Source organism: Trachypithecus francoisi, unplaced genomic scaffold (genome assembly GCF_009764315.1).
Source record: "Trachypithecus francoisi isolate TF-2019V2 unplaced genomic scaffold, Tfra_2.0 Lachesis_group6, whole genome shotgun sequence".
Lineage (NCBI taxonomy): Eukaryota > Metazoa > Chordata > Mammalia > Primates > Cercopithecidae > Trachypithecus > Trachypithecus francoisi.
Genome location: NW_022681471.1, coordinates 34,124,970 through 34,140,304, shown reverse-complemented (window position 1 = coordinate 34,140,304; position 15,335 = coordinate 34,124,970). Strand labels below are relative to the sequence as shown.

The following is a 15,335-nucleotide window of genomic DNA, read 5'->3' as shown; positions in this document are numbered from 1 at the left end:
TATACTATTTTGGTTATCGATTAGAAGGTCTTGAAGACAGATTGTGGCAAGAGTCAGGGCATCTGGGAAAGAGAACTTACGAGTTTTTTAAGTACAGAGACTTGATTTATCCACCTCTCTATTTCACCTAGTACTACACATTGAATTGATATAGAAAGATGCTCAGTGAGGTTTGTTTTCCTTTTTTGGTTGACTGGTTGAGTGAGTGAATGTGGAGAGAAGGGAAGAAAGAAGAAAGAAATTGAACAACTTTCACTATTTGTATAATTTCTCTGTATATATGATCACGTTTCTTCTCTTTGATGTTCGTAGCGCACTTATCATTGGAGACAGAGTGTTAGCACTTTGAAGAAAATGTGTTATAAGATTCTTAGACTGCAAAAGCGCTTCCGTTTTGTAGTGGTGATGGTGTACAGCCAATTACATATAGAACCACTCTTTATTGAATTCCACTTAACTTGTCACCAGATTAACTGATGCCCATATTCCCCTGCAAAAGATATGGAATGCCTGGGGGTTAGTAGATGCATCTCCAGTATCATCTCCAAACATGTCTGTTCCTCCCCACTGCCCCAGGCAATTGAGTGTTGGTTTACCAGGAGTCAGTTATCAATTTTCCAAAAACTGTTTATCCAAATTATACTTATTACCTTTAGTATTTAACATGAAATAACAAAATCTGAGTGCCAAATAGAGGTGTGGATTAATTAACAAAAAGCCCCCTATCCCATGGAAAGCTCACTTTTAATTGAGCTTATATGCTAGTCAATGTATTTCTCATTACTTAATTTTTTTGTTGTTTCACATTTGCAAATTTTATCATATTTCTGTTTCTTTTCATAACTAATAATGACTTAATTTTAGTGTTTGCATGCCATGGAGATCCAAGTCATGATACAGTTTCTGCCTGTAATTCTTATGCAACTCTTCCGAGTTCTCACAAATATGACTCATGAAGATGACGTTCCTATCAACTGCACCATGTGAGTTTCGGTGTTATAATACCAAGATGCTGTTTGAAATCTTTCTTATCTTTTAATAGAGGTATTCATTACTAGAAACTTCCCTCTTAGAACTGCTGTTGCTGCATTCCATAGGTTTTGGTATGTTGTGGTTTTCATTGTCATTTGTCTCAAGATATTATAAATTTTCCCTTTTCTTTTTTGACTCAGGAACATGTTTAATTTCCACCTATTTTGAATTTTCCACGGTTTCTCCTGTGATTGATTTCTAGTTTCATTCCACTGTGGTTGGAAACAACATTTGATATGATTTCAGTCTTCTTAAAATTCTTAACGCTTGGTGTGTGGCCTAACATATATGGTCTAGCCTAGAGACGATTCTGTGTGTTCATGAAAAGAATGGATATTCTGTTGCTGTTGGATGGAATGTTCTGTATATGTCTGTTAGGTCTATTTGGTGTAAGTGTAGTTCAAGTCCAATATTTCCTTATTACTTTTCTGTCTGGTTGATCTGTCCATTGTTGAAAGTGGGATATTGAAGTCCTCTATTTTTATATTGCAAAATATTTCTCCTTTCATGTTCATAATATTTGCTTTATGTATTTAAAAAGATAAATATCTAAGTTCCAATTGAACTTTCTCCAATTATGTAAATGTTCTACACTTGTGTTGTTTAGTATAGCAGCCACCAGCCACATGTGGCTATTGAGCACTTCAGCTGGGGCTGGTTCAGCTGAGGAACATAATTTTTTTTTTTTTTTTGAGACGGAATTTCGCTCTTGTTGCCCCAGCTGTAGTGCAATGGAGCAATCTCGGCTCACTGCAGCCTTTGCCTCCTGGGTTCAAGCGATTCTTCTGCCTCAGCTTCCCGAGTAGCTGGAATTACAGGCGCCCGCCACCATGCCCGGCTAATTTTGTATTTTTAGTAGAGATGGGGGTTTCACCATGTTGGCCAGGCTGATCTCAAACTCCTGATCTCAGGCGATCCACCCGCCTCGGCCTCCCAAAGTGCTGGGATTACAGGCGTGAGCCACTGTGCCCTGCAGGAACTGAATTTTTAATTGTGTTTAATTTTAATTTTGATCAATTTAAATAGACACAGGTGACTAGGGATGTATATTTAACAGAATGTGGCCCTAAGCCATCAATTTTTACTTGAAAGAATAAGGAAGTATTATTTTTATGTGAAAACAACAAGGATGTATTGTAGAGTAGAATGCACAATGCACCTGAATTTTGAAATCAGAACAGGATACTTAAATTGTGGGCTGAGTGCTGGAAGTTTCTTGCTTTGCTGCCTCTGCTGTTGCCACAACCTCTTCCACCAGGCCTCACACCACAGCCACACACCATTTGCGTGCATTGTTGCTGTTGGGAATAGTGTGGTTGAAAATGGAAGAAACTTTAGGCCAATGGTTTTCAAAACATGGTTCCCATACCAGTAGCATCAGTATCACCTGGGAATTTAGTAAAATTGTTAATCATTGAGCTTCACTCCAGACCTACAAAATCAGAAACTCTGGGAGAAGGGCTGAGCAATGTAGTCAAAGGACCCACCAGGTGCTTCTTTTTTTTTTTTTTGAGGCGGAGTCTCGCTCTGTCGCCCGGACTGGAGTGCAGTGGCCGGATCTCAGCTCACTGCAAGCTCCGTCTCCCAGGTTTACGCCATTCTCCTGCCTCAGCCTCCCGAGTAGCTGGGACTACAGGCGCCCGCCACCTCGCCCGGCTAGTTTTTGTATTTTTAGTAGAGACGGGGTTTCACCGTGTTCGCCAGGATGGTCTCGATCTCCTGACCTCGTGATCCGCCCGTCTCGGCCTCCCAAAGTGCTGGGATTACAGGCTTGAGCCACCGCGCCCGGCCCCAGGTGCTTCTTATATGTGCTGAACTTTGAGGACACTGCTAGTCTCTTACCCCAATTACAGTTCGTATCATTACACCTGCCCCAGCTCTCCCTTTTCCCCCTGTCTGTTGACATGCTTTTCATTGCCTGCCTGCCTTTCCTTCCTTCCTTCCTTCCTTCCTTCCTTCCTTCCTTCCTTCCTTCCTTCCTTCCTTCCTCCCTCCCTCCTTCCTTTCTCCCTCCATCCCTCCCTCCCTCTCTCTTTCTTCTTTCGTCTCTCTCTCTTTCCTCCTTTCTTTTTTTTTTTTTTTTTTTTTTGAGGTGGAGTCTCGCTCTGTCACTCAGGCTGGAGTGCAGTGGTACAATCTTGGCTCACTGCACCCTCTGCCTCCCGGATTCAAGCGATTCTCCTACCTCAGCCTCCCAAGTAGCTGGGATTACAGGTGCCTGCCACCACACCCAGCTAATTTTTGTATTTTTAGTAGAGACGGGGTTTCACTCTATTGGCCAGGCTGGTCTCGAACTCCTGACCTCATGATCCACCCGCCTTGGCCACCCAAAGTGCTGGGATTACAAGCATGAGCCACCGCGCCCCCGGCCTTCATTGTGTCTTTCTATTCTCTTCCTTTTATTCTCACTAGAGGGTATCTCAATATTTATCTAATTTGAAGTCTTTTACTGCATAGTAGCTACCACTATGCTTCAGGCACATACATGGTTTAGAAACAGACGTAACATCTGGGTTGTCAAATTAAATATCCATCTTTTGAACTAGGAAATACATTTTATAAGACCCGAGCATGATAGATGCTGAAATCTTTCATACACCTAAACTATCACCATTATATTTAATGCAATCGTCTCACTTTTAATTATTTAGGCAGTGTTAGATGTTTTTGGGGCTAGACATGACAATCTTAAGAATCAAAATATGGTAATTCATTATAGTATGACATGCTGACTCTTGTGAATGTCGTTTCAGGGTTCTCTTACATATTGTATCAAAGTGCCACGAAGAAGGCTTGGATAGTTATTTAAGATCATTCATAAAGGTTTGTGGAGTAAAGTTTCTTTCTGAACAATTTGTTTTATGTGACAATTTTGTCTTACAGTTCATTTTTTTGTTTGTTTATTTGTAGTATAGCTTCCGACCTGAAAAACCGAGTGCTCCTCAGGCCCAGCTGATACATGAAACCCTGGCTACTACAATGATAGCAATATTGAAACAGTCTGCAGATTTTTTATCAATAAACAAATTGCTAAAGGTGCGAACATAGGACACAACAAGGAACGAAAGCAGCCATAGACACACTTCTTTTTTGATACCCTCCGTTTCGCTTCTAGTCTTTCATCAGTTTCACATGTGACCCGTCCTCTCCCCACCACTTATGCCCATGCATCCTTTTCCTGAAGTTGTCCACAGAACCTTCTTCACTCCAGCTACCCACCCCCTGCCCTCATTTAAATGTGTAAAAGAAAGAATTTTGGATCAAATAGACCTGAGTTAGAATCCTGTATCTGTCACAAAATAGTTTTGTGACCTGGGGCCAGTTATTTAGCATTTCTGAGCCTCCAGATCTTCATTGCTAAAATATAAGTAAAGCATTCAACACATGGTTCCTGGCACATCGTAGGCACTCAAGAAATTATAGCTGTTATTATTGTCACTATTTTTATTACTTCTTTTATTAATGGTAGAATTTCGAGTATCTTGGAGTATATCTGATTGAGGCTTCTCTATACTCTTCAAATTATATGACGTACGCAAACATCTAGGCTACTTAGGCTGCACGAATGTCACATCAAGGGCAGGGTTGGGGCCCAAGCTAGGTGCAGGTGGTAATAAGATTCATTGAGCACTTAAAAGCGGTAACAAGATGAACTAGAAGTTAGTTTGCTCTTAATACCACGCGTGGGCAATTAGAAACAATGGTGGGGATAAAATACTCCCCAGTGGGACAAAGGTTCCCATCCTCCTTTGTATATTACCAGTCAACTCTGAAGTACAATAGTACCTTTTTTGCTAAAACCATTTGCAGATATTCTGTGAGACTTTGATAGTGACTTGGGATCACTTGAAAATGTTAGTAAAATTCAAAGACAAGATCCATATTGATTTGTCAAACTTTGCTAAGCTTCAAAGATTTGGTAACAGTTAAAGATTTTCTTTCTTTCTTTTTTTTTAGTACTCATGGTTTTTCTTTGAAATAATTGCAAAGTCGATGGCCACATACTTGTTGGAAGAGAATAAGATTAAGGTAAGTAAATTAAGGTAAAGAATAACTTTCAGTTGGCAAATGATAATTGTATATATAAGAATAATATTTGATATAGACCAAAAAAGCTAATCTTACTCTCAGATAGCCATGCCATGCAAATCCTGTTTTATATTTAAAGGCTCCCAGTGCTTAGCTTTTTCAATGTTGCTTACAAAAACAATGGATGTATTGCGTAAATCTGAGGTCTTGCAGTTGATATGTTCTCACCATCTAATCTGCAGAGACTTTTCCACATAGATTCTTTCCTATAATCATTTGTCATGTACAACTCATTACCTTTGAATCTTTGCCTTTGTCTTAGGGCTTAAAAATGTCGCTTGAGAAGACTCATTGGGTTAAATCAGACATAGCGTTTGCCCGTGCGCATGCAGTGTTACAAACACTTCATGTACTAGATATGATCCCGGAATGTGATGTATACATTTTGTTGTAATTTTTAATTGTTTGAAAGGTAAAACAATTTTTCTTATTCATAGGAATCATAAAGCTAAGACTTGTGAAGTACAAAATGTTTACCTTATACTTAATTACTTTTTATCAGAATTTATATAATACGTTTACTGAAATTGAAGTACATGCATACTTTGTGTGCCAGGAAAAAAGTGGAATGAAAACTGGGATTTGTCTGTAACTCAGAAGCATGATATTCCAAAGTTGGGGCAGAACAACCCATTCTTGCTGATAACCTCAGTCAGGTAGATTATTAGAGATCCAGATAGTTCCTGTAATTAGAGAGAGTCAAGTACATCTTGAACTAGTGATGTCATTTTTAAGTTGGAGAACAATTATACATCAGCTTGAAGATACATTTATTTGTAGAATGTGTTTGAAAGTAAAAATGGCAACTTAGACCTTTTGGAAGTCTGACTTTTTTCTGTGCCTATTTCATTTCAGCTTCCCCGAGGCCAGAGGTTTCCTGAGACATATCATCATGTCTTACATTCACTGCTTCTTGCAATAATTCCCCATGTGACTATTCGCTATGCGGAGATTCTCGAAGAGTCCAAAAATGTGAACTATAGTTTGGCTAGCTTCCTGAAGGTGAGTTAAAGGCAGCTGGAATGTGGTAAGGAACTCCTCTTCATTGACAGGAAACCCAAGAAAAAAATTAAGCACTTTCTAGAGACTCAGCTAGGTCTTCATGAGACTATTGGAAAACTTAGGTTGCTTACAAACATTGGCTATTGTGAACAGTGCTGCAACAAACATGGGAGTGCAGATATCTCTTTGATCCACTGATTTTCTTCCTTTTGGGTATATACCTAAGAGTAGAATGTTGGATCGTATGGTAGCTCTATTTTCAGTTATTTGAGAAACCTCCATAGAAGACATTGGCATTGGCTTGTGTTCTATGTGGCGATTCAAAAATGTGAGAGGCTGGCCGGGCACAGTAGTTCACACCTGTAATCCCAGCACTTTGGGAGGCCGAGGTGGGCGGATCACATGAGGTCAGGAGTTCGAGACCAGCCTGGCCAACATGGTGAAACCCCGTCTCTACCAAAAATACAAAAGTTAGCTGGGTGTGGTGGCAGGCGCCACTAGCTACTTGGGAGGCTGAGGCAGGAGAATCCCTTGAACCTGGGAGGTGGAGGGTTCAGTGAGCCGAGATCACACCACTGCACTCCAGCCTGGGCAATAGAGTGAGACTCCGTCTCAAAACAAAACAAGAAAAGATGTGAGAAGCTATCTTAGTATGTCAAATTTAACTATATATACAAGATAAAGGTGATAACAGTCATACCAGAAATACAAACAAATCTGTTCTTGATAGTGGTTGTACTAATTTACATTCCCACCAATAGGGTAGGAAGGTTCCCTTTTCTCCACATCCTCACCAACACTTGTTATTGCCTCTTTTGGATAAAAGCCGTATCTTTTAGCTTAACTGATCACAGCAAATTTGTCCCCATCCCCCAATGAAATGACGAATTAATTAAATCAGAGGACACATACAGGTGGCCTAGTCAGAAGACAAGTGTTGCTTGTTGCACACAGTGTTTTTAAACATAGTTTAAATGCTTATTTAAATGGGAGCACATACTTTCCAGGTTGCCACCATCCCTACCCACCCCTGAACCTCCTCATGCATTTAAATCATTTCTCTGACCCCATTGGCTTTTGACTTTGCAACTTTTGAACTAAAGCAACCTGTTTGGTGATGTAACCACAGTGTACATGTTGCTGATACATGTAAATGTAAATTGTTAGTGTTGATCAGTGAGGTTATTTTATTTGGGATATACCAGAAGAAACTCTATTTATGAAAGATGGCAAACTTAGCATTGTTAGGTTTTGTTATTGTCAGTATGTAAGGGGCAGTGCGAGAATGTAACTATTTTTTCTTTCTTTTTTCTTTCTTTCCTTTTTTTTTTAAATTTGAGACAGAGTCTCCCTCTGTCACCCAGGCTGGAGTGCACTAGTGCAATCTCGGCTCACTGCAACCTCCGCCTCTTGGGTTCAACTGATTCTTGTGTCTCAGCCTCCCAAGTAGCTGGGATTACAGGCATGCATCACCATGCCCAGTATTTTTAGTAGAGATGGGGTTTTGCCATATTGGCCTGGCTGGTCTTGAACTCCTGACTTCAGGTGATCTACCCATCTTGGCCTGAATGTAACTGTTTGTGATAAAGTGGGTAACAACAATATTTGATGTGTGGCAGAGACAAGCATGGGTTGCTAATGCGCGTAGTTTTTACTTGCCTCTTTCCGTTCTCCCTCTCTTCATTTCTCAGAGTTCTTCATTACTCTCAAAACTCTTCATGTTAAGAACCTTGTGGGCAACAATTCATCCAAGGAGTTTTAGTTTCTAACATATCCTTGTTGTTAATTAAAAATTCACAACTAGGTTTCACATATCTTGAGTATGATTTTCTGACATAAGACTTTTCTTTGCCAGAATTAAAATAAAGTTTTAACCCTATTACACAAGCCTTTTTTGTGTATTAAAAAAGGAAACATCCACATATCTTTTTAAAATAAACTACAAATTAGATTATCTGAAATGTAGAACATTAGCTTCTTCCATGGAGTTTAAACTTGAAGTTTAGTATGTAAAGGGAACAGAACAGTTTTGGTTTAGTAGCAGCATTTACTTAATTCAAGTCAGCAAACACTGGCTTGTCTTTTTTTTTTTCTTTTTTTGAGACTGAGTCTTGCTCTGCCGCCCAGGCTGGAGTGCAGTGGCGTGATCTCAGCTCACTTCAAGCTCCGCCTCCCGGGATCACACCATTCTCCTGCCTTAGCCTCCCGAGTAGCTGGGACTACTGGCGCCCACCACCTCGCCCAGCTAATTTTTTGTATTTTTTAGTAGAGACGAGGTTTCACCGTGTTAGCCAGGATGGTCTCGATCTCCTGACCTCGTGATCCGCCCGCCTCAGCCTCCCAAAGTGCTGGAATTACAGGCGTGAGCCACTGCGCCCGGCCCATTGGCTTTTCTTCTGTGTGGCAATTCAAAGATGTGAGAGGCCATGTTAGTGGTCAAATTTGAATATATATACAAGATAAAGGTGATAATAGTAACACCAGAAATGCAGACAGAATACTATAGAAAAATTAGAAAGGGAGAGAGAGATTATGACCAGGCAGCATGAAACAAGTAGCGTAGTGCGGAGTTCCCCAGGACAAGAGTTGAGCATGTTGCAGTTAGAGGATCCCTGAGCAAAGATGAAATTTGCATGTTCAAAAATTATTTAGGGACGAATGAAAACTCATTGTGTGATGAGTTTAGGAAGTATGGAGAAAGAACTGGAAAGGCCATCTGGTGCAATAACAGAAGGCTTTGAATGTCAAGTTAAGGAATTTGGACTTTGATTCATATGCAGTGGAGCAACACCAATACTTCGGAGGATACTTTTCTTGCTGTTATGATAGATGAAGTGAGGAAGAGACCGAGCCGAGTCAGGGCAACCGATTAGAAAACCAATTGTCCGCCTGGCACAATCCACTTATCTTTTAGGCTCAGCTCTTCCCTGGCCTTTCCATGCAGTGTTGATCACCCCTTCTGTTGTTCATCTGTCTTTTACATAGTTCTATGGCACTTCTTATTATACACTATGTTTTCATTATGTGATTGTCTTCACTATTAGACATGATTATGGACCATGCCTTATTCCACTTTGTGTTCTCTAGAATGTAATACATTGTCTCAAACATAGTAGATCCTCTAAATGTTGTTGGATGCTGGAATAAATAAATATGAGCCTCACTTAGTAATCCAGATGACAAGTGATGAGGGTCTGACCCTGGGCAGTGGCAGCAGAAGTGGAAAGGAGAGTATGAGATGCAAGACGCAGGTAGCTGGTTAATCAAATATTGAATTATTTGGATTTCACAGAAATATTCTAGGCACTATGAAGGATATAAAGGAAAAGATCATTCTTATTGTCCAATCCTGGTGAGATGACAGGAAAATAGTAAAATACAAGCTAATACTGAATAAAGTGTTTAAAGGGATCCATGGACCAATGTAGTTCAGAAAGATGGGATTTCATGAGAATCTTAAAGAATGAACAAGATCAGATAGAAGTAGCGATAGAATTGCTAGGTGTGGCATGAGTCAAAGACCTAGAGGTGGGAATACACAGTGCATCTTGAGGGGATAATAAGTGAATGATGGCTCAGCATGCTGGTGCCCGCCTTAGTCCCGGCTACTTGGGAGACTGAGGCAGGAGGATTGTTTGAGGCTGTAGTGCGCTATGACTGTGCTACTACACTCCAGCCTGAGTGACAGAGCAAGAGTCTGCCTGTCTCTTTCTCTCTGTTTTTTTTTTTTTCTGTTTTGAGACAGAGTCAAAGGAAGTCAATGAGATCTGTGGCAAATGAAACTGGACAAGTAAGTTGAGACAAGATTGTGAGTGTTCTTGAATGCCAAGCTAAGGAGTTTGAAATTATATTAGAGACGATAGGGAACTATTGGAAGCTTTGGGGCAGGAAAATGACACAATTAGGGCTGGGACTTAGAGGTTATCTGGAAGCAGATGGATGGAGACGTGAGAGACATGAAGACTGAGGAGGTTAACTACAGTTTTTCAGTTGCAAGGTAGTGAGAGCCTTAACTAGGAGAATGACAGCAGGCAAATATGAATAACTTAGGGCTGTCACAGAGAAGGGAGGTTTTACGCCTTGACTTCACTGAACACAAAAACCCTTTTGGTCTGAATTATTAATATTTACATAGGCAAGTCTCACTTTCATCAGCTAACAGACTACCTTACGCTTCCCTTTGGAAGTGGGAGTTGACCAAAATGAGGTCAACTCACTTGGGCTTTGGGAGTTGACCAAAATGAGGAAGTGTAGCTGAATAGATTACAGATATGTATGTGTGTCTGTGTGTGTATGTGTGTATATGTATAGATAAATGTATATTTGTGTGTGTGGCTATATATACATCTTGTTCTGAAAACTGTATAATTGAGGCCCTTTAGTCCCAATTCCAGTGATGCCACTTGCCCTTTATCTTTTTCTTTAAGGTCACCTGAAGCTCAGAAAGTTATCTATAAAAACAAAAATGTCTTTCTTTTTGTGTGGAACCAATTTTGAATTTTTAAAACTTTACATTTTTAAAATTTAGACTTTTAGAATTATGTAACTAACCCTTAGTTTTGTTTTGGTTCCTACAGCGCTGTTTGACACTAATGGATAGAGGATTTATTTTCAATTTAATAAATGACTATATATCTGGATTCAGCCCCAAAGATCCTAAGGTAAGTTATAAGGACATGATCGTAGTGGATGTCAGACATCTGAGCATAAGACCAAAAGTGACATTTATTCTCTTCGAGGGGATTAGGAACTGTTGTTTTTATTTAGGTACTTGGAGTATAGACATACTTAAAAGCAAGGAATACTGGACTGTGTTTTGGGGTCCCTAGGACCCCCCATGTGTTCAATAGCTCATTCTAAGGATTTACAGACTCAACATATAGCTGTATCGATGGCTAAGATTCATGAGCGTGATATGATGAGGGTACTCAGCTGAATCGGGAAAGGAAAAGACATCAAATAGGGTGGATAGCAATCTACACGCAGCCTTTCTGAACTTTCCCTCCTGTGAAGGGTCTCACAGAACACAGCCTCCTTCTAGCAGTGAAAATGCACTTGTAAGTGTGCAATATTCCTGTTCAAGGAAGGCCTGTTTAAAACTCAGAGTTGAAGGGTTTTATTGAGGGCTGATTATGTGTTGGAGGCTGGTCAAAATTCCAGACTCTCAGAAAGGAGAGCAAAGCAGGTGTTCACTATAAATCACATTGTTTGTACAAACAGTCTAAGCAGGCTGACACAGAAGGCGCAACTTATCATGTAGGGAACATTTCAAAATTTCATTTTTTAGATGCCAGCCAACAAGCAGTCTTTTAAAGGGTAGCAGTCTTGGACCTGGTATGTTAACTCTTTCCTGCACAGGTCGCATCTCAAGGTATGCTTAGAATACTAAGCACTTCTGTTGTGAAAAATAATGCACTGTATTAAATTCTTAAAATAGCAAATGCCTACTAAATATGAGCTAATGTATCATTTCTTTCCATTTAGGTTCTGGCTGAATACAAGTTTGAGTTTCTGCAAACAATTTGCAATCACGAACATTACATTCCTCTGAACTTGCCAATGGCATTTGCAAAACCTAAACTGCAGCGGGTTCAAGGCATGTATTTGCATTTTCCGTCATTTGAGTTTGTTTTTTTCCATGTTTTGCTAGCACTAGTGTAGTATAATGTTTTCTAGTTGAACCAGTCAACTTGAAGGTAAATTCAGAATTGTTACTATCTGAAGTCCATTAATGTTTTTCTGCATTTCCTTCATAATATCAGTAATAATATTCATAGTGTGAAGAAATCAGGTGTGTTAATAGATTGCTACTTAAACACAGATGTCAGATACTAGTGAAATTACTTTCTGTAGTAGTGTTTGGGATCTTGTATAAGACTAAATAAGAAAAAGACATGTAAATGCATTTCTCCTCAAAGCATCAAAAAATGTAAAGGTAGAGTAAAACAGTAAACATGTTTGTGCTAAATTTATGAAATGCCTTCAGTTATCTCCATTGCTAGTTTTATTGAATGCTTTGTTGTATAGCACTATTCTTATGTTACTATGTTTTTTATTTGTCCCTTTTCTTTTCATATATTAATTAGATTTTTTTTCATTTGCGGTGGACCGTTTGACTTCAGTAGGTAGGTTTAACTCGGTTCACTCTAAATTAGCTTGCTGTTTTAGAAAACAATTGATTTGATGAATTGCTAAGATGGATGGGGGCTTTGTTTGCTTTTCAAATCCTCCCTAGCCAAATACCCAGAAAATCTAGGAGGCAGTGTGTTTGTTTAGTTTTAAAATAAAATTGAGTGTTGCTAGAGAAATCAACTTTAAAACATCTTCCTTCAAAACACAAGTTCCTGCTGCAAGCCAGCATAGAGGCCATGAATGGGGAACTGGAAGTTACTTGTGTGTGTGTGTGTGTGTGTGTGTGTGTGTGTGTGTGGTGTGTGTGTGTATGTGACCTCTCTCAGGCTTTCCTCTGTCTCTTATATGCTGTTTAGTGATATCTTGGCCACAATTCTGCAGGTGTAGATGAAACCACCTGATTGATTTGTTCAAATCACCAAAGTAACAAATTGATTACCATTTGTAAAATCTACTCACATAAAGCCACCTTTGTTAGTCCTGGCCCTTATGCGTAGAAGGTGATAGGGATTCACAAACGGGTATGACCAAATAAAATAATCTGCCTTGGTCTGTGTAGAAGTATTTGCTGAGTGGTGGTTTTAGTGATGGAATTATAGCCAGTGAAAATGGAGAAAAAATATTTTTAAACCATAGTACTCCTATTCAACTACCCCCTTACTTGATCCTGAGCATGTGTAGCTCATATACTTCACCCAATATTTATTTATAACTATGAGGAAGTCAGGAAAAAGAAGGGGTGGACAGATCATCAGGATTTAGGATTAAATTGGACTACTCGCAGCATTTAAGTCCCAACTGAATATAAAGCATTATATTAAGTGCTGAACAGGCCAAAAGAGAAATAGAAAACATATTCTTCAGCTTCATGGCCTATCTAATTAAATAGTACTGGAGAGGACATAAAGATAGTAGAAATCTTCCATAGAAATTACTAAACTTGGCTGGGCGCGGTGGCTAACGTCTGTAATCCCAGCACTTTGGGAAGCCAAGGCACCCGGGTGGATCACAAGGTCAGGAGTTAGAGACCAGCCTGGCCAATATGGTGAAACCCCGTCTCTACTAAAAATACAAAAAAATTAGCCGGGCATGGTGGCACATGCCTGTAATCCCAACTACTCAGGAGGTTGAGGCAGGAGAATTGCTTAAACCTGGGAGGCAGAGGTTGCAGTGAGTCGAGATCGCGCCACTGCACTCCAGCCTGGGCGACAGAGATAGACTGTCACAAACAAACAAACAAATTACTAAACCTGATCACAGTCCCCTATAAGTACTTATAAAGCAATTCCCAACCATGATATTAACATCTGAGATTTAAAATAGACTGAGGATCTAGGCCGGGCACAGTGGCTCATTCCTGTAATCCCAGCACTTCAGAAGGCCAAGGCAGAGAGATCACCTGATCTCAGGAGTTCGAGACCATCCTGGCCAACATGGTGAAACCCCGTCCCTACTAAAAATACAAAAAAGGGGCGTGGTGGTGCTCATCTATAGTCGCAGCTACTTCAGAGGCTGAGACAGGAGAATTGCTTGAACCCGGGAGGCAGAGGTTGCAGTGAGCTGAGATTGTGCCACTGAGCTCCAGCCTGGGCAACAGAGTGAGACTCCATCTCAAATAAATAAATAAATAAAATAGACTGAGGATCTTAAAAGAAGGGAAAGACATAGTTCGAAGTGATTATTTTCTGATATAAAATATTTGTTTTTGAGTGATGATGGATTGGAATGGAATGAGACTGTTTTCCTTATTGTTCTTATGTCCCATGTATATTTTCAGCCCAATATATAATATTTACTGAAACAGTCAATACTGTCAGACTATTCAGTTGTTTAGTTTGTCTTTTCCCACTTTATAAGTATAAATGGATAAGTAAGTCAAGCATTATTGTATAGAATTTTTCAGATGTATAGTTGTGACAAAATCTCTTCAGCTATGAAGAAATCCGTTAAAACGTTGTAAAATATATAATTATTCTATTGTAGGTTGTATCATAAGATTTCTATGAGTTCAAAAGAATACGGGGAAAAAAAAAATCTAGGGACTTTCTTCCTGACTGAAATGATCATTAAAGTTATCGTCTAGCCCAAAATATGAGTGCTCCTGTCTTGTAAATTTTGCATGCTTATTCTAGATGATAAAAGAACTGCTCAGAATCATTAATAATAAAAATTATAGCTCTTGCTAGCATGATCACATATTATTAAATAATATAGTATTTTAATTATAATCATTTTTGAATATTTTCATAAATGGGTTTTAAATTTCATTGTACTGCAGATTCAAATCTTGAATACAGTTTATCAGATGAGTATTGCAAGCATCACTTCTTGGTTGGTCTACTTCTGAGGGAAACTTCCATTGCTCTTCAGGACAATTATGAGATCAGATATACAGCTATCTCTGTCATAAAGAATCTTTTGATAAAACATGCATTTGACACAAGATACCAGCACAAGGTAAGGATATCCATGCAGTCATCAGTATCACACTGGTAAAGTTCTACTATGATTTTTTATAGAAGATGAAGTTTTTTTTAGCAAGGAACATTATATAAGCATTGAGGAAAATTTATTTTGCTTCAAATCATAAGGTTTTTTTTTTGGAGGGGGGAGACAGAGTCTCACTCTGTCACCCAGGCTGGAGTGCAGTGGAATGATCTCGGCTCACTGCAACCTCTGCCTCCCAGGTTCAAGCGATTCTTGTGCCCAGCCCCAGCCTCAAATCATTAGGTTTTTAAAAATACCATTTAGGACTGGGAGCAGTGGCTCACGCCTGTAATCCCAGCACTTTGGGAGGCTGAGGTGGGTGGATCGCTTGAGGCCAGGAGTTTGAGACCAGCCTGGGCAACATGGTGAAACCTCATCTCTACTAAAAATACAAAAATTTGCTGGGCATGGTGGCACACACCTGTAGTCTTAGTTACTTGGGAGGCTGAGGCAGGAGAAGCACTTGAACCGGGGAGGCAGGAGGCGGAGGTTGCAGTGAGCTGAGATGGTGCCACTGCACTCCAGCCTGGGTGACAAGAATGAAACTCTGTCTCAAAAAAAAAAAAAAAAGGATATATATATATATAGAGAGA

The 15,335-nt window shown here is 39.6% G+C and overlaps 1 protein-coding gene across 1 annotated transcript in view; it reads left to right on the top strand.

Moving 5' to 3' along the window:
* DOCK11 (dedicator of cytokinesis 11) overlaps positions 1 to 15,335 on the top strand; it is a 195,686-nt gene that overhangs the window by 110,483 nt on the left and 69,868 nt on the right. Inside the window, 8 exon segments of the mRNA XM_033201715.1 lie at positions 865 to 983; positions 3,786 to 3,855; positions 3,943 to 4,068; positions 4,990 to 5,061; positions 5,977 to 6,123; positions 10,701 to 10,784; positions 11,608 to 11,719; positions 14,534 to 14,712. Coding sequence (XP_033057606.1) covers positions 865 to 983; positions 3,786 to 3,855; positions 3,943 to 4,068; positions 4,990 to 5,061; positions 5,977 to 6,123; positions 10,701 to 10,784; positions 11,608 to 11,719; positions 14,534 to 14,712 — 909 coding nt within the window.